Genomic DNA, 23,300 nt, shown 5'->3' on the forward strand with positions numbered 1-23,300 from the left:
CATGGGTTGGGTTGGATCCCATGCACATCTAAGATATCTTTTTGCTAATGGTTTTTCTGAAAGCACATCTCTCTCTCTCTCTCTCTCTCTCTCTCTCTCTCTCTCTCGGTGAATTAGATTCAATGGAACACAAAGTAGAAAACAAGATTTTTATTTCAAATCTCTCATCCCATAAACACCAAATAATCATGAGGGTGATCCCAAAGGATTGACTGGATGCTTCATGCTTGGTAGCTAGGAAGAGTCAAAATCCACAACTTGCACATGTAACATAAATTATTCTTTTCTTGACTCATCCAAATCATTCTTAAACTTTGACATAAATAATCCATAATCATAACCATAACCATAGAGTTCAATTTATTTTAACACCAATATTTTCAATACATGTTGCATAATCAACATGGGTATACACAAAAGCACTGCTTCGGAACCAAAGGTGCGGTGTATGCGTCACATATTCCCTTACCCTTGAATTGGTTTTGACAGTCCGCCCGGCATCGGTCATCACCCTTACAAGTCCAAACTTTGTTGCAATCTTTTGCTTCTATCATGGGAACCATTTCCTCACCTACAAAGTCGCAATAAACATTGAATGAATCACAAAGCAGCTTGATTAAGTTATGACTTTGGTTTTTCACTCAAAAAAATAAATATACTAATATAGCATATTAGTAATGATTAAAAAAAAATTTAATATGACAAATATGCACCTGATTGATTTTATCAATATTAAGTTTTTTTTTTTTGTGGGTTTGTGAGAAAGGGGAGAAATGTAGGGCATGGAATCACTTAAAAATGAGAAATAAATCGTAAAAGTTTAAATTTTGAAGTAATTACCACAGATGATCACTAGGAGGAGAAGAACATAGCAAAAGGTAGAGAGTTTTGCCATCTCTGAGTTGAAGTACGAGGATTATGCAATTTTTTTTTTTTGAGTTTATTTTTTGTGAATAAGGGTTATGCAATTCTGTACTTTTTTATAGGGCATTTGGGAACCGTACCATCCTTATTTCCACCAAAACGATATTTCTTGGCATGATGCAAATATATATATTATTAAAAAGCAATAGTCCTTCCATTTATTGTTATTAATTATGAATTGATAATCTATCCATATATAATAATAGAAAATTAATTATGAAGTAATAGTTATTCCTTATATTAATTATGAAGTAATAGCCTATTGATTAATGCATGGCTTTACTTCCAAAAAATAAATGAGTAATGCTAAGGACACACTTCAACCCACACTCAAATTCACACCCTGCTTATATGTCAACTCTTGATTAGATTTTAACACTTTCGTATGGATCTACCGCATGTACTTGAAAATGCGGAAATCTAATTAAGAGTTGACACATAGGTGTAGATTTGGGTGTGGGTTGGGCTATGTCCTTAACATTACTCTAAATAAATAAAAAAAAATTTAAAAAAAAGACAAGAATGAGCGAGTGATATTGATCCTTTAATTTTCAAAATGAGTGCTATTAATCCTTATTAATTATGAAGTGATGGTAATTCCATATATTATTATTAATAATTATGCAGTAATAATCATTCCCTATATTAATTATGATGTACTATTTTTTCTTTATAGAGAAATGTTATGTCCACAACACTTTCACAACAAATTCTAAGTAGCAAATTTTTACGAGTTGCAATTGGTGGTGAAAAAAAAGTAATTTCAGTGATAAGTTCAAATTAGAATCAATAACAACTAATTACTATAATTTATTGTAAAACTATTGTGACTTCCAAAAAAAAAAAAAACCAAGAAGTGAGTTTTATTGTTCTCTTAAGTTTCAAACAAGAGTGCTTTAGATCATTAGATTTTTTTGGAGGGAGAGGGGGGGGGGGGGTAATTTTTATTATTCTCTTAAGTTTCAAACAAGACTGCTATTGATCATTAGATTTTTTTGGGGGGAGAGGTAATTTTATGACTAAAAAAAGTCTTCAATGTATTTCACATTATTTTTTTTCTTTTTCTTTTTTAGGTATATTATAACCAATGATATACAAGACTACCATTTCTTACATATCTAATCTAAATTCTAACATAAAGAAAACAAAGCATCTTCTAAAACTCTACCATTTGTGATTCTTGGATCACTGTATTGTGACAAACAATTATGGTGCATGTCCATATATTTGCCACGTCTCAATAACTTATTCAAGAAGCCGAAAAAGTTGTGATTGAGATGACTTAAAATTCTACTCAGGCGAGAGAGAGAGAGAGAGAGAGAGAGAGAGAGAGAGAGATATAAATATATATATATATGTATATGTGTGTGTGTGTGTGTGTGTGTGTTTAGAAAGAAATTGCAGTATCATTAAGTTACAATAATTAATTCTTTTGAAAATGGTTACCTAAATAAATTTATTTTTTTGCTTAGAATTGTCGTAGGTGTTTGGAGTTACTCATAAAGACCTCAACTACCAAAAGATATAGTAGAAATATAATTTTTTATTTTGGTGAGAGAATCCCCAAATAGAGTTTTTTTTTTCCTTGAGAAATAAACACACAAGGTTCTAACAGAAGACACCTCACAGGCTCTACTCAAAATTATGATAACTTTGAAAGAATGATGAGATAAGTTATACAACACACAACCCATTAAGAGCCCTTTTGAGATTAAAACTCTATTTTTTTAGGAGATTTTTTTTTCCACAAGCGAATAAACTTGCATATTTCAATTAAGTACAAAAGAATATTATATTGTAAATGACTTCAAATTTGATACGGATTGGGTTTTAGTAAAACTATATTTTTACATCCACCAATAGTAGAATGCCACATAAAATGCTTCGAACTTAAGTAATAGATTGGTTCACACACAATTCTATTCCTCCAGTTTTGGGGATCCATCTTTTATAAATATATAAAAAATTAGATTGATTACTAACTATTAAAGGAAAGGATCATCTATACAATGGCAAAAGGAGAAATAATTACATGCCAAAACTATTATACATAACCATCTGATATGGTGCAAAAAAATGTACAATTTCTGATGGATACAATAGCTGCCCTAAATTTTCTTTAAACAAAAAATCCTAAAGTGAGGGCATTTGAACTTGAGAGTTTGATATTGTTATTTCAGCATTGAGTTTTTCCAACCAAACCTGTGACAGATCCCCAGCAATCTCCACTGCTCCACACTGAATAAACAGTACACAAAGTCATGCCAGTCAGTTGCTTATAAGCAAAACAAATAGATAGAGATTATCTGGTGTTACCATTACCTTTTGAGGGCTGATCAATCCAAGGCCCATTCATTATATTCAAAACGCTACATGCCTCACTGTACTCTAAATCAGGTAGCAACTTTGGAGTCAGTAGAAAACACCTGCATATTGATGAAACTAATACTTCAGCCATCTTTGCATTTTTCAAAAGAAAGTTTAAGAGACCTACAACTTGTTTTTGTCAACTGCAAGAAATGAAATGACAATTTTGTTGCATTAAACATTAATGGTTCAGTACATAAATATTTTATTTAAGCTCTCAATCTTATAATCCTCATGCTTTACATTCAAAGAGAAGAACTGCCATTTCACCAGAATCCAAGTGAAATTGTTTCCTTTGTAGGAAAAAATGACAAGTGTCCCTCCAAGCAGATTTCAGCAGCCACTGCAGATTGTGTGGGACACGGTAGGCTCATTAGCCCCACAAATTTGACATAGAGAACAATCAAGTTTTTTTAATATGCAAGTTTGTCCCTAAGGGAGTACAAAGCAAAGATTTGAACTAGACTAGTGCCTCATGGAGGCATGGTCCTGACCCAATTGTGCCACCCTTGAGGTGAGATAAAGAAAAATAATATTAAAGCTCTGGGCGTTTATGTGCTTTTTCAACAAAAGCAATAGCCAACTACTACTACCAACACGAAACACCTAAACTAAATTCCCTAACCATTTGTAGTTACACACTCCTAAAAGCCAAATTATCAGGTTAAACAAGTGTTCTTACTGTGGTGTGTTCAGTTGGCTGGCAGCTCTCACTAATTGCTGGAACATCTTTCGTTCATTTATAGGGTCCATCCCTGCGGAATTTGGAGGCCAAAATAAATTCTATGAGCTGTATTAATGTAGTAAGAATTTGTAAAACACTTGATACAGTGACTAACCCTGATTTATCTCATCAACAACCCTAAATGGGCAGTTTGTAAGATCTTGGAGAGAAACAAGATAAAGAATGGTTGATACCGACCGTTCCTAGAAGAAGGAAAATTTAGAACACATCAAAAACAATTGTCACAAAAGCAATCAAGACATAAATACAAAAAGATTCAATACCCCTCCAGACTGATGATGAGCACTGAGAACTTGGAGCTGTCCTGCTTGCCTTAAATGCAAAAGGTGAAACCAAATGAAAGCGTGAGCCTAAGTGGCTCGATATGATTCAAAAGCAAATTTAAAGAGCACAAAACAAAGAAATTATAAATGAAAAGAATGCATGTCAACATTATAAAGAATAAATTTATCTTTTTTGATAAGTAGTTTAATGAATAAATTTATCTCTAAATCACAATGGACCATAATATTTAAATCCTTTATATTCATATTACCAAAGGACCTTTAAGGACCTTGTTCAAACACCATTGGCAATCATAGAATATGGTCTTGACTCTTGAGGCTTTATCCACATTCGTAGCTTTGAAAGCTCTACTTCCATCATCTTCATCAAACAGTCTCAACCCAGATTGTCAGATGCCAGACATCTTGGGATGATGAATGATACTTCCTTAGTACTGTTTGTATATCTTTTGACACATTTCTATCAGTATTGTAGCATCATGCTAACTGTGTCTTTCTAACTGGATTGGTAATAGCACATCCAAAATGTTATAAAGAGATCTGATCCGCCTTTTTCCATGCTATTTAGCTGGTAAGCAGGAAGTAAAAATGTCGAGAGCTAATCCACAATTTTTGACATATTGCAAGTCAACAATTTCAAAGTTTATGTGCTTGGCCTTCAAGGTAAAGTTGTAATTAAAGGCAGTAACTACTGAATATCTAAAGTGCATACTGGCTGACTACATGAGATAATATTCAGCTCATAATTATCTCTCTTTACTGTAATTGTTATTAAGTACATATTTTGATTAAATTGATTCTAGCTTAACAATCCAGATCCCTTGTTCAAAAGGCAGGTTTCTATTATAGAGAAGTTTACCAATAACACCCAAATGAAACTGCCAGAACTCACACGTTAAAATATAATATATGTACTTAATATATATATACTTTTTATTCATTTTGGCCCCCAAGGAGAGGGGTAATGGGAGCTTCGAAATAGTGACCTCCAGGTCCTCCACTTCACAAGGTACGGTCCCCAACTAATGTGCTACCCCTTGGGGTGTGCTTAAAGAAGCAAAATGCCCAGTAGCATATGAAATGTGCTTTACTAAAAATATAAAACAAATCCAAAGCTGCAGTTACCTGAACTTGACTTTTATAAGTATTCCAAATTGATCAAAGTCCTTGTCATGCTCATCTGAGAAAAAGAAACATTAAATAAAATAATTGAGAAAGAATACTATAATGGATGGAGGGAGAGGGAGGGGGAAGTAGAAGAGAGTTGGCCGGCAATTGCCAATTTCTGGCCAGCTCTACTCTACTCCCCCTCCCTCTCCTTCCATCCAAACTAGCCATAAGGTACATTCTCTATAAGCAAAGCAATGAATACCCAATGAAACTTCTCCTGCAACAGCCATCTCTTGAAAGTTACGACTGAAAGTCTCATTTATCCGAGCAACAAGATTTCTCAATGTTGGAAGCCAATTTTCCTGCACCAATTTAAAATTAGGAGATTGCATAGGAAAAATTAGACCACATAAATACATATCAATATCAAAACATATAAATTGAGGCAGCTAAGCAAATATGTGACATACAAGAAAGTAACGAGAGGAGATGGGGAAAAAACTAAAAGCATACAAGATTAATAATATGATATGATAGGATCAGATTATTCTTTTTATTCTTTTTGGCAAGAAAATTATTCAGTTTATTCATTCCCTAAAATTTTGACACAACAAGTGAGGAGCAAAATTAGCTTGAGTTTGGGAACATGCTAGTTTCTTCCCATCTAATAATTTCTAGCCATGCATGAGATTCATGTATACAATGAAAACAATATAAAAACCATACGATTATATCAATCAATTTAAAAGGAAACCAAACAAATGGACCTTTTTTTTCAAAAACTAAACACCAGGACTTGTTTAGGTTTTAATTGAAACCAAAAGTTACCCAGATGAATTACCAAATAATTTAGCCAGCCAGATGCTATGATGATTAAGATCAACATTTCAGAAAGAGATGCAAAATAATTTTACCCTGATTTTAGTCATCTAGATAATATTCAATTGACTACTGTTACATGGAAATTCTAGCTGAACTAAAACAATTTCAAAAGGAGGAATGATAAAAGAATAGATTGATTTTATGATTTGTGAATTCACTGGTAGGGAAGCTGAGAGAACAAGAAAGAGGGGGTGAGCTGTGCAATAGTTAATCTTTTTTAGCAACACGTGGCAATCCATGCACATTGTCTTCCCTGTCCTCTCATGATTAAAGTAATAGTCTTTAGCTTCAGTATTAAATTATGCAGAGAATATATGTTTTATTGGCTTATCCCATTTACATTGACTTTGATCACAGGATGATGACTAGTGAAAAGGGATTGAAGGAGAGAAATATTAACTTCACAGAACCCTGCCTATGTAATGAGGCAACTAAACTTCACTCACCTTCAAGTAATCTATTTCAGCTAAACACCTCCTCAGCTCCTTGTTATCTGCTTCAAGTTTTTTTGCAAGATCTTCTATCTGTGACATGGTTTTAATTATAGTTAAAATAAAATATAAAAGAAACCAGTACAAATTATACTAAAGATGGCAGAACACTACCTGATTTTTACGGTGTTCATATTCTTCCAAAATATTGTTGTTTAAAAAAAGCATAGAATTAGCCTGTGATATATTATCTTGAATGGCAGCCTCCAATTCCTCAATAGTAGTAGGCATCTACATGTCGACACAGAAGAATTAGAATGTTTCTTGAATAAAGAGCCATGAAGATATGAAGCACTGAAGAAAACAATACATTCTTAAAGTGAAACTAGTCATGAGACTGGCATATTAGACAATGTTTGACCTGTTTCAACTTTAAGCCATAATACAAACCTCAAGAAATTCCTTTTCAAGTTCTGGAGTGATCGTAGCTATTGATTCTGCTTGCCTCTTGGCAGCTGAAAGCTGCTGTCTAAAATTCTCTACCTCCTTCTTACCTTAACAAGAAGTAAAATGGTATATAGTCAGTTTCACAAGAAATATAGTTCACATAATTTGATATCATGGCTTCCAAAATATACAACTTGCAATCCTTTGAGGACAATATAATACATGGGAATTCTTATTGAGAAGACATCATGACAAAAATATTGTTAGTCTCAATCAGTTTCTTACAGTCTTGATAGCTATTGCCGAGATGATAAATGATACCAACTCACCAATACCTCACTAAGACATCAAAATTCCATTACTCAGAAGAATGAATCAAAACTTTGGTGGAACTTAATTGAAAAATACATACATTGACAAGTTAATAAACAAATTTTATTAAATTGGAAGAAAACTTTCAGCATAAAATATTATACAAAAGGTTGTGGACTAATTATGCCAAACTTCTTAAACTAATACTAAAAAGCCATTTGGCACACAATTCTACCTATAATTACTTTCTAGATTTGGCCCTATCTCATAAACAGGATAATATATTCAAAGACAGGCTTCTCCTTATTCACTTAAATACACATTATATATAAAAGTATCTCCAAGAACATTTTCGGTTTCTTGAGCCACTTTAATGATACTAGCTCCAGTGTCAAAATCTTCACAAAGATCCCAAACTGGAATCACACAAGAAATTTTTTAACCAAGCCACAAACATATTAAACTATCTATGAAGCAATTATGATAATATGATCTCCTTCAAAAACTAGCATAACCATAATATTAACCGACCTTCAAAAATCACAAGTGTAAGCTTTCTTTAAAGGAGAAAAAGCTCCTGAAAAGAAAGGACTACAAAGCAAAATTACTTTCAAGATCTGTTTATTTCTCAATATGTTGTCACCTGCTCACTCGGTTTATGTAAGCAGTGCCAATATGGCCAGTTTAAAATTATAACTTTTACAAGCAAAATGAATAAAAAAATATAACTTTTTTTTTATAAGTAATAAAAAATGGCAAGGCCCTAGTTCATGGGAAGTATACCCAAGCTACACAACTAAATGATTTTTCAATAAAAGGGTCACAATGAAAGTCCATGAACAAATGAAAAGATTTTTGAAAATTTTCTAGCCAAAGAAAAAACAAAATTACATTTTAGTAGCAACTTACAATATTCGAAGTGCAGTGATGCTTGCATAGCAAACTTTTCATGCTGCTTAAGATCAACTTCCAAATCTCTAATCTAAAAGTCAGAAAACCAATACATACATATCAGGAAAGTGATCAGACACTGAAGATATATTTAGTGGGGTCAGGTATGCCATGTCTTCAACAAAATAACAGAAAAAATTGTGCATAAAACATACAGAGATCCTACAAACAAAAGAAAACTTCATCAGGAGACTTGCAGGATGCTATGTGAATTGGTTACAAACATAAAAAAGGAAGGCAAAGAGCGTACGTAATGGAGGGGGAATGGGAATTATTGTCATTGTATATGTCAGTTAAAACAGAAAGAAAAAGAAGAAATAATATTTTAACAGAATTATTAAATTTATAAATTTCTACGCGATTTTTATTTTTAAAAAATTCAAATCTCCAAGACAAATTCAAGAATTTAAGGACACCCTTTTTTAATAAGGGATTTTTGGTTCTAAGTGGAGGAAGAATGGGAGATTCAAACTAGTGGCCTCCGCTTCATGAGATAGGACCTTCTTGAAAGGACTCCACCTGATTTTGAAGTATGCCACGTATAGAAAAGGAAGACCAAGAGCATACATAATGGAGGCTGAAGGAAGGTCCACTTGTCTTGTTTAAAAATAAACTCTCATTGAAAATTTTGATCATGTGAACAAAACTCCATGTTGAGGAGTAATACACAATTGCAAAAAAAATTATTTTGACTCTTTCAAAAAATAAGCTAACTAAATTTGTCCATAATATATTAAAGAATAAGAGTATTTTTTTTATTCTTATAACTAATAGTATTAAGAAAGAGGTTTTAAAAAACACTATTAATTATCAAGTGTTAAAATTGTTAATTATACAATATAGAACAAAGTTGGCTCCTCAAACAGTTATAAGAATAACAAAATGATCTATTCACTGAGATAAGGATATAATAAACAGAAACAATATAGATTTCAATTTTTTATTGTAACTTTAAATATAAGAGGGTCAACTGTGTGAGTGAAAGTCTAGTAAAATAACAAATCATGGGATTCTGGAGGAAGACAGAAAACAACCATGTTAAATAAAGTTTTGGAGAGGTCCTTCAGTTGGTACAGAAATAAGACAAAAATAAAAAATAAAAAGTGACTCACAAATACAAACATGATCTTTTTCAGCCTATAGAAATTAATTTTACACCCTCATACTAACAATTTTTTAGATTCATTAATAGTATAAGATGGGTATCTAATACATTTCAATAAAGCTTGTATGAACTTCTAGATCAGCTTGACAATTAATCAGAAAAAGTACCTTGGCATCAAATTCAATGGATGCCATATGCACTTCTGCAAAACTCTGCTTGAAAGAAACAGCCTCAACAAGTAACTCCTGTAAAACAGGGGAAAAAAGAATGAAGCGATTGAAAATTTCAAAATATGTATCTCTATACTAGAGATAGCTTATTTCTTAATTCTGACATAAACCAGCAAGCAAAGTCACAGCACAGCATAATAACTAAAAGGGGGCAAAAAACCTAAGCCTGAAAGTGACTTCACCTTAACTTCCATTGCACAATGGAATCGCTGAATGTTATATTTTGCAGCTTGATCGATAAGCTTCGCCATAAGAGTATCCAAATCATCTTCCTTGTCCAAAGATTCTAATTTTCTTCTCCTTTGATCTAAGATCACCAAAGAATATTTATTTTCTAAAGTAAATGTAAAGATTGAATGTGGCACTTTTCTATGTAGTAATATTTTATACTTACCAATTAGGTTTTCAATTTCACGCCGTTTTTTCTTCTCATGCTGTAAAATCTTGATAATATCCTCCTACAATTTATATCCAGAATGAAGTCCAAATGCAAATTTGTATTTTTGATCAACTCCAATAAGTTATGAATCAATAATTATATTTGGCAAGACAAATATACAGCAGTCACAACAGTCAGGAATTAGTAAAAACTTTGGAAACTTGTATGTTTTCAGCATACCCGCTGTTTATGAAATTTCGCAGCTTCTTCCTCCAAGTATCTTAGATCATTCTTAAATGACCCAAGGCTTTCCTCAATCACAGAAACTGATTCTTCGAGCTCCATTTTCTTAGACCTCATAACTTCTATTTCCCCAACATCTAAACCTGGAAGCAGAGTAGAGATGAGAATTGGCAGCATATGCAATTGTAAAGATTTAGATTAAACACTAATCAAGACTAAGGGTTTTCTAGAAACATACTACACAGAAGAAGACTTGAGCGACCCACGGCGTCTACACTAGCTGAAAAATGGTTACCATATCTAGATTTAGACCATCGATAGTGATTTTCTGGAGTCCAACAATCCAAAATATCCAACTTTAGAACCTCATCAGCCTTTTGATCAGTTTCCTTGGACCCTATGTACTGAGAAAAGTTGAAAAATAGATAAGCTCCTGATATCAAACATGATCATAAACCACATTTTCAAACTCCCCAACTTCATGAGGCTCAGCCCCTCTAACTGCCCACAGTCAAATACATCACAAATTGAACAAGGAAGCTAAGGAGCTTACTGAACGATCCAAACCAAATTGACTAGTCAAAACCTCCTTAACAGCATTAGGAGCATTAAAAACTTGGTCAAGCCGAGAATAGATACCAATCAAATGCATCTGCTTGGTATCAAAAAAACAAAACAATGATAAGATGGTTACTTATCAAATAATAATACTAATAATAATAACAAATTTGATGATAAGATGGTTGGACTATTCAACTGCAGAACATAGTTGGGGCCCAAGTCACATACCTCCCTAGTTAGTTGAAAGGGCAAGGGTGCACGACCTTCATCCCCTGTATAATTTAGGACCGGGATATCAAATGACTTCAAATTTTTTACTAAAAAGTCCCGATCCCTAGGATCTTGAGTGATGAAAGACTGCAAATCAAGGAAAAAAAAAAAAAGAAAAAAGACTAGAAATTTAGTGTCAAAAAAGAACTTTCCTCACCACCCAACAAAAATCATGTTCACATAACATGATTTTATTATAAAAATAAAAATAAAAACTTTATGCTTCATAAACAACATAGCATTCCTTAAAAAGAATTTTAAAAAGTACAAAATAATTACACAAGCTTGGTTAATTCAACCATACAAATATGGGGAACGAGAGAATATAGCATAAGTAAATAGAAAAAAAAACAATAGGGTCTCGCTGAAATACTCATGCCTTTTGATTCCAAAAATAGGTAAGAATTATTCATATACCCAGCTAACGTAAAGGATCATAGTTATAAGCACTCTAGGTCTCAATCCTATGTGCATCCATCCAAAAACATTGCAGAAAGACTGAGAGTAAAGCACCTGGGATGTGCAGGGGTCTTTCTGTTTTCTCTTACATAATGTTCATATTAAGGGTCCATTTGGATAAAGCTTATTACTGAAAACTGAAAACACTATAACAAAATACTTTTCAAATGTGTAAATAGTGCCGTGAGACCCATTTTTAATTAAAAAAATTCTGAAAAGTGAAGTTTGTGGGTCCCGTGAACAGTACACGAGACCCACAGATGTGCTAAAAAGAGCTGAAAGTCAACAAAATGCGGCTACTGTTCATGAACAGTAACATTTGTCCCCCCTGACACGTGCAACAGCAGAAGAAGAAAAAAAAAAGCAGAAAACGCAAAACACTCCAAACGCAGCCATTATAATCCGTATCCAAACAGATACTAAGTATAATTTGGTTTCTAATAAATTGTCATTGATTTCAAAAGCTTAAGTGATAGGAAGAGGTGAATTTAAACATTTAATATTTATTCAAACACTCCCCATCACATGTGGGCCTAGAAATCCCCTAGAGGCCGAAGGTGGAATATTATTTTTTAAATGGGAGGTAAAGTGGTGACAAGTGATAACATCCAAACTTAGGAAAACCAGCTATGATACCAAGACAAATTACCACTTATTACAAAACCTTAAGCTATTAAGAAATGATGAATTAATCATTTAACCATTATTCTAATGATTCATATAAGGTTCAAATACACGAGAGAAACTGATACATAAATGTTCATATAATCCATTTGTCTGGAACATACTAGCATTTTTTTAATTTAATAAGTGACATACTATGACTAGCATTGTCCTGCATTTAACTAATTTAATAGTCCTTCACTTTGATGTCTTATTCAAGTTTATCAAAATCTAATGGGACCTTATTCAAATCATAGGCTAACAAAATCTTTCTACCACCTTTGTCCCAATTTCCTTTTAAGTAACTGAGATCTCTAAAATAAAAACAAATAAAACCAACAAGAAGCTCAGGTACCTAATATGATCTTCATCCAAGTCTCAAATGAAAAAATAGTACAGAACTTTACTCTTTTTTTTTTTTTTAATGTTTGATACAGATGAAGGACAAATACCTTCCAGATATAATAGGGGACATGACCTTCTAAATAGTTTGCATGAACCCGATCAGAGACATTAACCTAAACACAAAATTATTAAAAAGTAAGTGAAAGAAGAATTAATTCATAAAGCAACAATCCGAATTACAAAATACATACCTCAAGCAAAACAGGACCATACACTTCTTTATTGAACTCATTGCGATGTTCTTGCACCCAACGATAAGCCTCAAATATCCTCTCAGCTCCAGATTTCACTAATGCCTGAAGACATTTGTTGTGTGTATTCTCCATATCCTTCAACCTGTAAAAATCATCAGAAAGATATTAAAAAGGTAAAAAGCATATGAAACATTTAAATCTCATTCAAATTTACCTGTCCAGGCAATTCCTGAGGCTCATTTTCTTTTGAGCTAGAAGTCTTTCCTTCTCTGACTTTTGATTCCTCTTATTATTAGCTGAAACTTCTAGCTCCAGGATTTGAGCCTTTAAATTTTCCTGGTGTAGAAATGTTTTCAGTAATAACAGTGAAGGTATCAACCAAATCAAAAGAATAGCAACCAAACAGTAATTACTGACTTTCATGAAAGTGATCAGGTAAATTATCATCAACAAAAAACACACAAGTTCAAACTAATCATTGTTTACCAATTTACTTATAGGAAAACTAGCGCATAAAATTTTAGTAGATTATACTTGCACCAATACAACCGTCTCTTTTTTCTTTTTCTTTTTTGGATAGGTACACCAATACATTTGATGATAGCAAAATAAGAGAAACCATAACTTTTTCAAGATAATTCAAGACAATTAACCACAAAATCAGTTCCATATATTGTTAGTGGTTGAAGTCTCCAGTGACCATATGTCGATAAACTCACATCATAACCCACACCACCAGAAAAAATCAATAATTGGCTAGAAAAGTTACTTACAAGTTCATCTTTTGGAGGTTCATACGGAGGCAGATTTTCAAATTCTGCTTCAGCCGCAGCAAGATCTTGTTTAGCTTTAATGATTCTTTGTTGACGATATTCTTCTTGCTTCTTTAGGTCTTCCATTTCTTTATATTTTCCTCGTACTTGCACCCCCTTTAGAAAATGTTAATGAACATTGAAGGCAACAGAAGAAATACAATTGTGTGACAAAATATTAAAGAGACCAAAATACTAAAAGAAAGATCGCGAGCTGTAAGTACCAAATGGCTTTCATTTGACATTAGTTCTGTAAGTCTTTTTGAATTTTCATTTATGAGACGGCCAGCTTTTTTACATTTAGCATCCAAGAGTGCCTTCTCTTGCTTTTGTTTCCTGCAAACAATTGATTGATTAATGAGTAAACTAACACTTTAGAAGATGAAACATGACATATTGCAACAGTGATTGATCTCAAAAAGAAGAAAGGAAAAAAATGCAAGCAGTAACATGCAACCCACACAATCAGTCACTCACTTTTCACAACAATTATATAGGTTTTCCTATGTCCTTAGTATGGTATACCTTTGATAAAACCTTCCTATATCACCCCCCACAAAACCATAAATGAAAAAGAATTGTTGAAGTTTAGCCAAGCTTAAACCCAGATAGCCAATGCATGGACCCCCAAGACCTCACATAGATCATAAGATTGACCACATTGTGGAGAAGTCCATTCAGTATAATATGAAATAATTGCAAAATGTCACGGCAAACTTGGGCATGTTAATTATCAAAAATCTACCTGGAGAAATTCCATGAGTAGCTGTCTCTGGTACAAAGATAGCATATCTAATGTCAACAGATAGAGAAATAAAGATGTGCCATAACCAGCACAGAGACATGCTACTATGTCAGCACATCAATGGCCACATGATAACACATTGTCATTAGCATATTATGAAATCAACATGTAATCAAACTCAGAGATAATAAATTCACATTAAGCACTACACAAGCTTCAAGTGTATTGAATTTACTATTGTAAACGCATTGTACTTTTCTTATCAATAAAACTTTTATTATCTGTCAAAAAATTTATATTAAGCACTACACATCTAGTGATCCAAAGATAAGTCATCCTACTCAATGGGTTCCTTAAAGTCATTTAAGGTTTTTGCAGCTTCATCCAACTTCTTCTTTGCATCTTTTTCCTGCTCCTTAGCTTCCATATATTCAGCCTTCTTCATGTCATACTTCAGCCAAGGTAATTTTTTTTTCATGGACTCAACCTGCAGCATGACAGAAAAATCAACATTTGAAATGTTATCAAGCATAGAAATGATCATGAACAAAACCTACAAAAGCTAACCTTTGTTAAAAGTTCTTCTCTTTGACGAACACGCTCAACATCTTTCTCTAATTCAGCATTCAGTGCCCTCCATTGATTCAAAGTCTCTCCATTTCTCTCAACAGACTAAAATCAGTAGAAATTGTTAATAACAATAACACCATATAAAGTGTTAAGTGTACGGTTTTAATAATTTTAAATCTTTAACACTATATTTAGAAACTCACTAGCTGAATGTTCTTCAGCTCACGGCTTTTTTCTATAAGTGCACGATGTTGGATAGGAAGTTGAGGATCACCAACAGCCTTTTCAGTTTCTTCTAGAAGTTGCACAGGAGTTAATTTGGCAAACTCACAGACCCGGTCTTGTGGTAAAAACTACATCAACCCCCCCCCCCCCAAAAAAAAAAGAAGAGAGAAAAGAAAAAGTAAATTTAGTTTAAAAGGCATGTCTCCTGCTGTGAAATCATAATCAGCTACATAACATATAAATAGTGTCACTGTAATATTATGAATATCAATTAACACTCATGTTATACGTAAAGGAGATGGGAAGGGGAGGAGGCAAGCAGCAGAAGAAGAGGAGAAAAGAATCTATAGATGGAAAAAAAAAAAAAAAAAACCACCAAGTAGGTACAAGATCAAAGTGATCATATAAACTTTAACTAGAGACATGATTAAGATGTATTTATCAATATCCACAGTCATCTAAATCTAATTAGAGAAGAAGGGGGACATGTCCTCTGCAAATCAAGTATTTAGAAATCATGAAATGCACAATTTCAGAATACAAGAGGCCTATGCATGGCTTAAGGCCCAAACATCCAAATGGACCAATCTAAGCAGCATCTTGAATGCTACACAAAGGATATGTTCACAAGAAAAGTTTACTCGATTTTTTCATTTGGGAAAGCACCTAATGGAAAGTGGCATGAAAAAAAAGGAGTTTTACAATAAACCAGAAATTCATATTAAGAAAAAAAATAACAAAAAACACGTAGCTAAAACATACATCTAATAAAAGAAACAAAATATATTTGTTTCTTATACATTCACACAATCGTACCACCATGCTGCAAAAGAGAAAGCACCCACTTGAGGAGAAAAAGGAACTTCAACAGGATCCCAAATTGTAGAAAAGAAACTACTACCAGCAGATCACAAGGGCCATGATGACACTCAATCAGAATAACTGGTATATGAGGTTAAGGACAATGCATAGGTACCATATTAGATAAACATTTCTGAAGTGTTTCATACCAAATGCAAACAGACATGCATAAGTGTGCTTTCAGGCAATGAGCTCAATTTCAATTACAAAACCATTCTTCATGATAAGAAATTGAACATATATAAATATATATACGCACGTAAAAGAAGCAGAATCGCATTTATTAAATTATGTTTTATAGTTGATGTATGCATCCTAATCTAGATCCTTCAAACTTACTTGAGTCAAATTGTTGACTTGGATGTTGAACCTTTGAATGACTTGAAGTATATCTTTTTTAGGCACAGCCTTTCCTGAAACCAACAAATGATGGATAAGAAATGGCTAGACTGTTAAGCTTTCTTTGTTCTTATTATAAAAGCTAAACCACTCTTCTTATTACAAAAGCTAAACCACTCTCCTTTATAAATGTATCATTAGAGAGAGAGAGAGAGAAACTTGGCAAACAGATAAAACTCAGGCTAGATCCTATATTTCTTGCACTTAAACAGCTAAAATTTTCAAATTTTCAATCTAATGCAGGAGAAATGCAATTAAAAAGGGGTTTTCAGTATTTTTAATTATTTTTGTTTATACCAAGTATGTACAGCTAGGAGAGTCCAAATCTTCTGTCCCACTTTTCCTGCTCCACTTTATACTCCACCAATAAAAATTTGTCACGTGTTCACCTAATTAATTAAATACTACTATTAATTAATAACGGTAGCATTAATAAGTCAATAATAGTAGTATTTAATTAATTAGGTGAACACGTGGCAAGTTTTTATTGGTAGAGTATAGAGTGGAGCAGGAAAAGTGGGACAGAAGATTTAGACTCCAGCTAGGATGAGATTAATTTCATGGCTAATATAGGTTGCTTGTAAATTTTATGAGATTTTGTTTTATTATGGTGAAAACATTACAATGACTTGATATTAAATAAAATGCCCCCTCCCCTTTGGTTTTTAGTTCTTTTGGGGCGCTTATTACTTAAAATGGCACCTAAAGTGAGGTTTCCTCAATATCTTCATCTAAGAAAGGCTTCAAAGGAAAGTTTAAGTACGCTTTCACATTACAAAACAACCCTCATGAAATCAAAATCTAACAAAAAAAGTAATATTTGGCAAAACTTGAACATACACATTTATAGCAGGTAATAGGGATGTCATTAATGAGAAACAACCCCCAATACTTACCGCTTGAATGCAAAAAAATATAATAAAAATATTTCCAGCAACTAAAATTGATTGAAAATATTAAGCATGCAAAAGAAAAAGATATAGTTCATTGGACAACCAGTCACTACATGCTGATAACATTCATGTAATGAAATGTTCAACTGGTCATTCAGAAGATCCTTCTTTATGAGTGAGTGTGGATAAATTAAATTCCTAGTATCAGGAAAACCAAAATGACTCTTCATCTTGTAGTTAGGATTGGCTTTCAGCCAGGTGGCCCATGGAACCTGCCTGGTTCAAAATTTTGGGCTTGGGCCAAAAGTTTTGGCCTATAGAGTCTAATTTTAATATGTTATCCTCAACATGTATTAACTTTAAATGTGATTTGAATGTGGGATGTTTGATATGAATGCCTTGTATTTTAGCCATTTTAGCTCCAATGTTTTGTACTAACTCTATCCCAAATTGTTGGTTCCCTATTCCATTTTGGGATGTCCTAACATGTAGTCCTCTTTAAAAAGTTAATAAATAAATTTCCTAACTAACGCTTTAATTTATTTAAAAATAATGTCATTCTTTCACTTGAGTTTAAATCAACTAGGGTAGTTTAAATTTTGTACCATTTTCACTAAAAGAGAAGGCATTGAATGATGTTCCCTTAAAAAATTGAATTTTCTAAACATGACATACAATATGGGATGGAGGTAGGAATTAAAAATAGGGGCGAAAGTAAAAAATGAAGTAGAAATGATCTACACAAGCCAGGGCAGCTCTAGGCCAAGACCCAACCGCGGCTCTCTAGGATTGTCCAAAGCCCAGGCAGGCCAGGCTCAGTCAATACTTAAAGTACTAAATATCTTACCATTAAACAACCACTCAGACTTGTTACGTGTATCAATTTTACGTGTAATGTTAATCTGTTCATCTTTAGTGTCCCCTCTCAGTGAAATTTTAATATGACCAGATTCCTCTCCACGCTTCACATATGCTCCGACGCTCGTCGCCCTCCCAAGCAGCTGCATGAAACGAAATTCCCCCATCATTATATAGTATGAAGAAACATAAGGTAGGGTATTCAAATAAGGCATCAGCCTTTAACTAACCTGAGGCTCACCACCTAAACCAAGTGCAATGGCACACACAAGAGAGCTCTTCCCAGATCCATTTGGCCCAATTACAAGGTTCAGGCGCGATCCCGGTTTGCATTTCAGGTGATTGAAGGTCATGAAATTTTGGAGCTCAATCTCTATTATATTTCCAGGCATATAATCATCTTCCCCTCTGAGAAAGAAAAGTTTAAAAAACATTGATCCTCCAATACAACACTAACAAAGTAGAATAAATAATTGGACACAAAATTTTGGAAAACAGGTTCGTGCAAGCTTAATAGTAGTATTAATCTCAAATGAGTGGATTTGTTTGTTTCTACAAGTCTCATTCAATGAAAAGTTTAATACTTTTCGTTAGAATTGGAACCCAAAAGTTTAACACTATATATATAAGAGCAGCAAGTATAACAGTGCACAAAGAAGCTTCCTTTTTAGCAAAAAAAAAGTTATGAGAGAACCAAAAATGTGATAACAAGGATTTGACCAATAAAAGCTAAAATTAATTTGCTTTAAAATACACAGAAAAACTTTTATTTTAAAAAAAAAAATCTTCCATTTGAATGCTTATTGAAAATGAGTAAAAAACATCTAATTCAGAGTAAGAATTCATCAATTCTATTTCATTTTCACTTCCCCTACATTTTCTCAGCAACCAGACAGTCCTTTAAGCTAATAACCAACAAGAAAATTTAAAAAATTTAAAAAAACAAAAACCCTAACGCTGTGCAGTGTTACACCAAGGACAATGTCACCATCACAGAGCATCAAAAACCTCGAATTCAGAGTAAGAATCCATCAATTCTATATCTTTTTCACTTTCCCTACATTTTCTCAGCAACCAAACAGTCCTAAAACTAAAAACCAACAAGAAAATTTTCAAATATTTAAAAAAAAACAAACAAACAAAAACCCTACTCTGTACAGTGTTACACCGAGCACAATGTCACCATCACAGAGCATCAAAAACCTCGAATTCAGAGAAAGAATTCATCAATTCTATTTCTTTTTCACTTCCCCTACATTTTCTCAGCAAGCAAACAGTCCTTTGATTAAAAACCAACATAGAAAATTTTAAAAATTTTAAAAAAGAAAAAGAAAAATCCTAACGCAGTACAGCGTTACACCAAGGACATCGTCGCCATCACAAAGCATCAAAAACCTCAAATTCAGAGTAAGAATTCATCAATTTTCTACTTCTTTTTCACTTCCCCTACATTTTCTCAGCAAGCAAACAGTCCTTTAATTAGAAACCAACAAAGAAAATTTCAAAATTTAAAAAAAAAAAAACAGAAAAACCCTAACGCTGTACAGTGTTACACCAAGAACAACGTCACCATCACAGAGCATCAAAACCTCAAATTCAGAGTAAGAATTCATCAATTCTATATCTTTTTCACTTTCCCTACATTTTCTCAACAACCAAACAGTCCTCTAACTAAAAACCAACAAAGAAAATTTCAAAAATTCAACAAAAAAAAAAAACCCTAACGCTGTAGTGTTCACACCAAGTACAATGTCACCATCACATAACATAAAAAAAAAACACACCACAGACTAAATCTTGGACTTCAAAACGCTCACAAGAACTAAGACAGAGATATAAATATAGCTGAGAGAGTGAGAGAGAAGTGTACGGACCTTTCGATTCTTGCTCGCTTGGCGCGAGGCTCGGCCATTGAGGAAGATTGATCAGAGTGTGTGTGTTGTGTTGGAAAATCGGAGACTTTGTGAAACCCTAGGTGGTTGATTTGGGGATTAAGGACAAATGGGAGTGAAAATTAGGGCTTAAGAGAGGAAAGAAGAGTGTGAGAGAAAAAGAGAGAGAGGCAGTAGGTTCGAGAAAGAATTGGCGCCAAACGAAAAAAAACATCATATATATTCAGGGGTTGTTGGACCCGGGTCCAGACTCGTTAAGACTTGAGAAGATTGACTTTCTAAAAGAATAAAATATCATAAGGGTAAATTTCACTAACTACCCCCTTAGATTTGGACAAATATCAAAGAGGTCCAAAAGTTTTCAAAACTAACATTTTTAGTCATTTAAGTCTAAACGGACCTAACGCCGTTAACCTCTCTTATCTTTATTGGCTGATAAAAATAGAAACTCTCCTATATATTTCTCAGTAAACAAATAGGAAAAGAAAATGCTTGAATGAATCCAACAATCAAAACGTAAAACACACAACAAAAATCACAAATCCATCAAGAACTGTGACAAAAAAAATCAACCTCTCAACTCAAAATCCTAATCCCAAAACCAAACCCAATAAATCAAAACCTCTCTTAACCAAAAACCCAAAACATCTTCTCAAATTCACAAACACTGCTCACTCCATCACCAAAACCCCTTACCAATGGCTCTCAAGCTCAGCATCTCCATCAGCAAAGAAAAAATCTTTGCTCAAACCACAGTAAACCGACAAAACCTTTGCTTAAACCAAAGCAAACCCACCTCGCAGATCCAAACCAAAATACACAAACCTCCACCACCGACCCAAACTAAAATCACAAACCTCCATTACTGACCAATAACCATTCCAAATCAAAACCACACCTCTGCTACTGACCCACAAATAACCCAAACCAAAATCCAAAAAAAACCTTTACCGCTTCCGCACCAAAACCCACGAACCACTACTAACCCACAGCACGGCGCCACCGAAAGACCACGAGAACCATCACCGATCCACACCGAAACCCATGAATGCTGCTTACCCACACCACAGCGCCATCGCAACCACGAGAGAGAAGAAAGGGACAAGAGAGTTAAGGTAGTCAGAAAGATTGAGAAGAAAGAGGGATGCAAGGATTTAGAGAGAGTGAGAAGAAAGAGGGATGAGAGAAGAAAGGTTTGAATGAGTGTGAAAGAGAGAGTAAAAGTTAAATAACGGCGTTAGGTCCGTTTGGACTTAAACGAGTGAAAGGGTTAGTTTTGAAAACTTCTGGACCTCTTTGGTAATTGCCCAAACCTCAGGTAGTTAGTGAAATTTACCCTAAGTCTTATATATATATATATATATATATATATATATATATATATATATATATGTGTGTGTGTGTGTGTGTGAGTGTGTGTGTGTGTGTATATATTCGTTAATAATCTATTTTTATGAAAGTTTTGACAATAGTTTTATGGGATACGAAAAAAAACTGTCAAAATATTAATTGTTTTTTTTTATTTTTCCATAAAAATTTACTCTAAATGGATTATTAATCAATGTCCTAAGGGGCATTCGCCATTCGTTAGCTATATATATATATATACACTAACCTCATTGTACATGCTCCCGTGGGCATGAGGCTCTTTTTTAGGTGAGGTCTTTTTTCTTTTCTTTTTTGAGAAGTCTTTTAATTTTATATACATCACTATTTGAAATTTAAGCTTATGTTTAATCATATTATGCATTTGAGGTAAAAAATCAAAAATCAAAAATCAAATTCAACGTAATGAGAATAGGGAGCAAGGGAAACCGAAAATTAAAAAGGTAAGTCTTGATAAAAAGCAAAAAATAAAAATTGAAAACATGAGTGAGTGTGCATTTGACATTGGCTTAAAAATCTAACTTTTTTTACTATTTAGTTTATTTTGCTACTATTCAGTTTATTTTTTGTACTCTTTATGTGTCTTATTACACTTTTTGGTACTATTCATGAGTTCTACAATACTATTTCTGTCAAAAAATCTACAGTGTTTTCAGCAAAAAAAATTCAGTTTCAGCTAAATAAGTTATTCCCAAAAAGACACTAATTGAAGGAATATAGGAGAATTGGAGCATTTTTGAATATTGAGTTTGAAAACTAATAAAAGAACTATCCTATTTTGCAGGCTATGTTTTAGGTGGGAGCTAAAATTTAGGAGTTTTTAAATTAGCAATTTTACATATATAATTCTATTATTTAAGCTTTACGTACTAATATTCTTAGGCATCCGTTAACTTTTTTTTTTTTATTATAAAGTTTCAACTTATGACGTCCACTTCCAATAATTGTGCTATTTATCATCACACTCAAACACAAAATTGATTTTTGATGTAGATGATGATTGAACCTCATATTTCTTATTCTGTACTATAGAGATTTTACTAGTTAAGTATACAAGAACCCACTATCCATTAACTTTTCTTATATATCATTATGGGTAAAATACAATCAACTCCTTAGGAATAGACTAATGTCAGCTAATGTCTTGAACTAGGTTTAAGCTAATGTCAATTTAGATCTAAAACATTTCAAAACTTACCAATATGGTCCCTAATCACATTAACAATGCAAAAAAATGAGTAACGGTTTAGTTTTAATATTTTTAACTTAGTTAATATTAGCCAAAACTTCAAGGGTATTAACTATAATTTATCCTTACACTATTTATTACTTATTTTTACAAGAAAATTTGTAATAAAACATTTTTAACGAATAACAAAAGTGGTGACAATGGCATGTAAAAGAAGGTGGTGTCAATAATAGATTCATGCAAAAGTGATGCATCATAACTGACCATTTTAAATTCACTAAAAAATAGTCATGTGTTCTATGAGTTCTAGACATTCTTATTAGGAAAAAAAAAAAAAAAAAAAAAAAAAAAAAAAAAAATTCATTAACAAATAACAATATTAAGGAAATTACTTTTTTTTTTCTTACCACAAGTGTGACGGGGTTATCTTGTTCCCGTGAAGAGAAATACAAAATACTACTCCCCTTCACCTATAAGACTCTTAGCCAAAATAAAAATAAAATATTTG

The 23,300-nt window shown here is 33.0% G+C and overlaps 2 protein-coding genes across 2 annotated transcripts; both read right to left on the reverse strand.

Moving 5' to 3' along the window:
* Positions 1-305: 305 nt before the first annotated feature.
* On the reverse strand, positions 306-932 carry LOC142615196 (putative defensin-like protein 184). Its single transcript, XM_075787903.1, has 2 exons — positions 841-932; positions 306-571 (listed from the first exon to the last, which is right to left on the reverse strand). The coding sequence occupies exons 1-2, from the start codon at positions 893-895 to the stop codon at positions 399-401; spliced, it is 228 nt and encodes a 75-aa protein (XP_075644018.1). The 5' UTR covers positions 896-932; the 3' UTR covers positions 306-398.
* Positions 933-2,870: 1,938 nt separating this feature from the next.
* Positions 2,871-20,409, reverse strand: LOC142617601 (structural maintenance of chromosomes protein 5). The gene is made up of 30 exons (XM_075790508.1): positions 20,200-20,409; positions 18,556-18,733; positions 18,315-18,468; positions 16,515-16,588; positions 15,293-15,442; positions 15,087-15,191; positions 14,861-15,006; positions 13,999-14,110; positions 13,736-13,891; positions 13,177-13,298; positions 12,960-13,104; positions 12,816-12,881; positions 11,200-11,328; positions 10,964-11,062; positions 10,649-10,814; positions 10,408-10,553; positions 10,183-10,246; positions 9,971-10,095; positions 9,726-9,803; positions 8,412-8,484; positions 7,194-7,297; positions 6,918-7,034; positions 6,759-6,836; positions 5,693-5,792; positions 5,446-5,500; positions 4,300-4,348; positions 4,131-4,218; positions 3,974-4,046; positions 3,247-3,350; positions 2,871-3,162 (listed from the first exon to the last, which is right to left on the reverse strand). Exons 1-30 carry the CDS (start codon positions 20,235-20,237, stop codon positions 3,101-3,103), a joined length of 3,156 nt encoding a protein of 1,051 aa, XP_075646623.1. The 5' UTR covers positions 20,238-20,409; the 3' UTR covers positions 2,871-3,100.
* Between the last annotated feature and the right edge of the window lie 2,891 nt (positions 20,410-23,300).

Source organism: Castanea sativa, chromosome 11, assembly GCF_040712315.1.
Source record: "Castanea sativa cultivar Marrone di Chiusa Pesio chromosome 11, ASM4071231v1".
Lineage (NCBI taxonomy): Eukaryota > Viridiplantae > Streptophyta > Magnoliopsida > Fagales > Fagaceae > Castanea > Castanea sativa.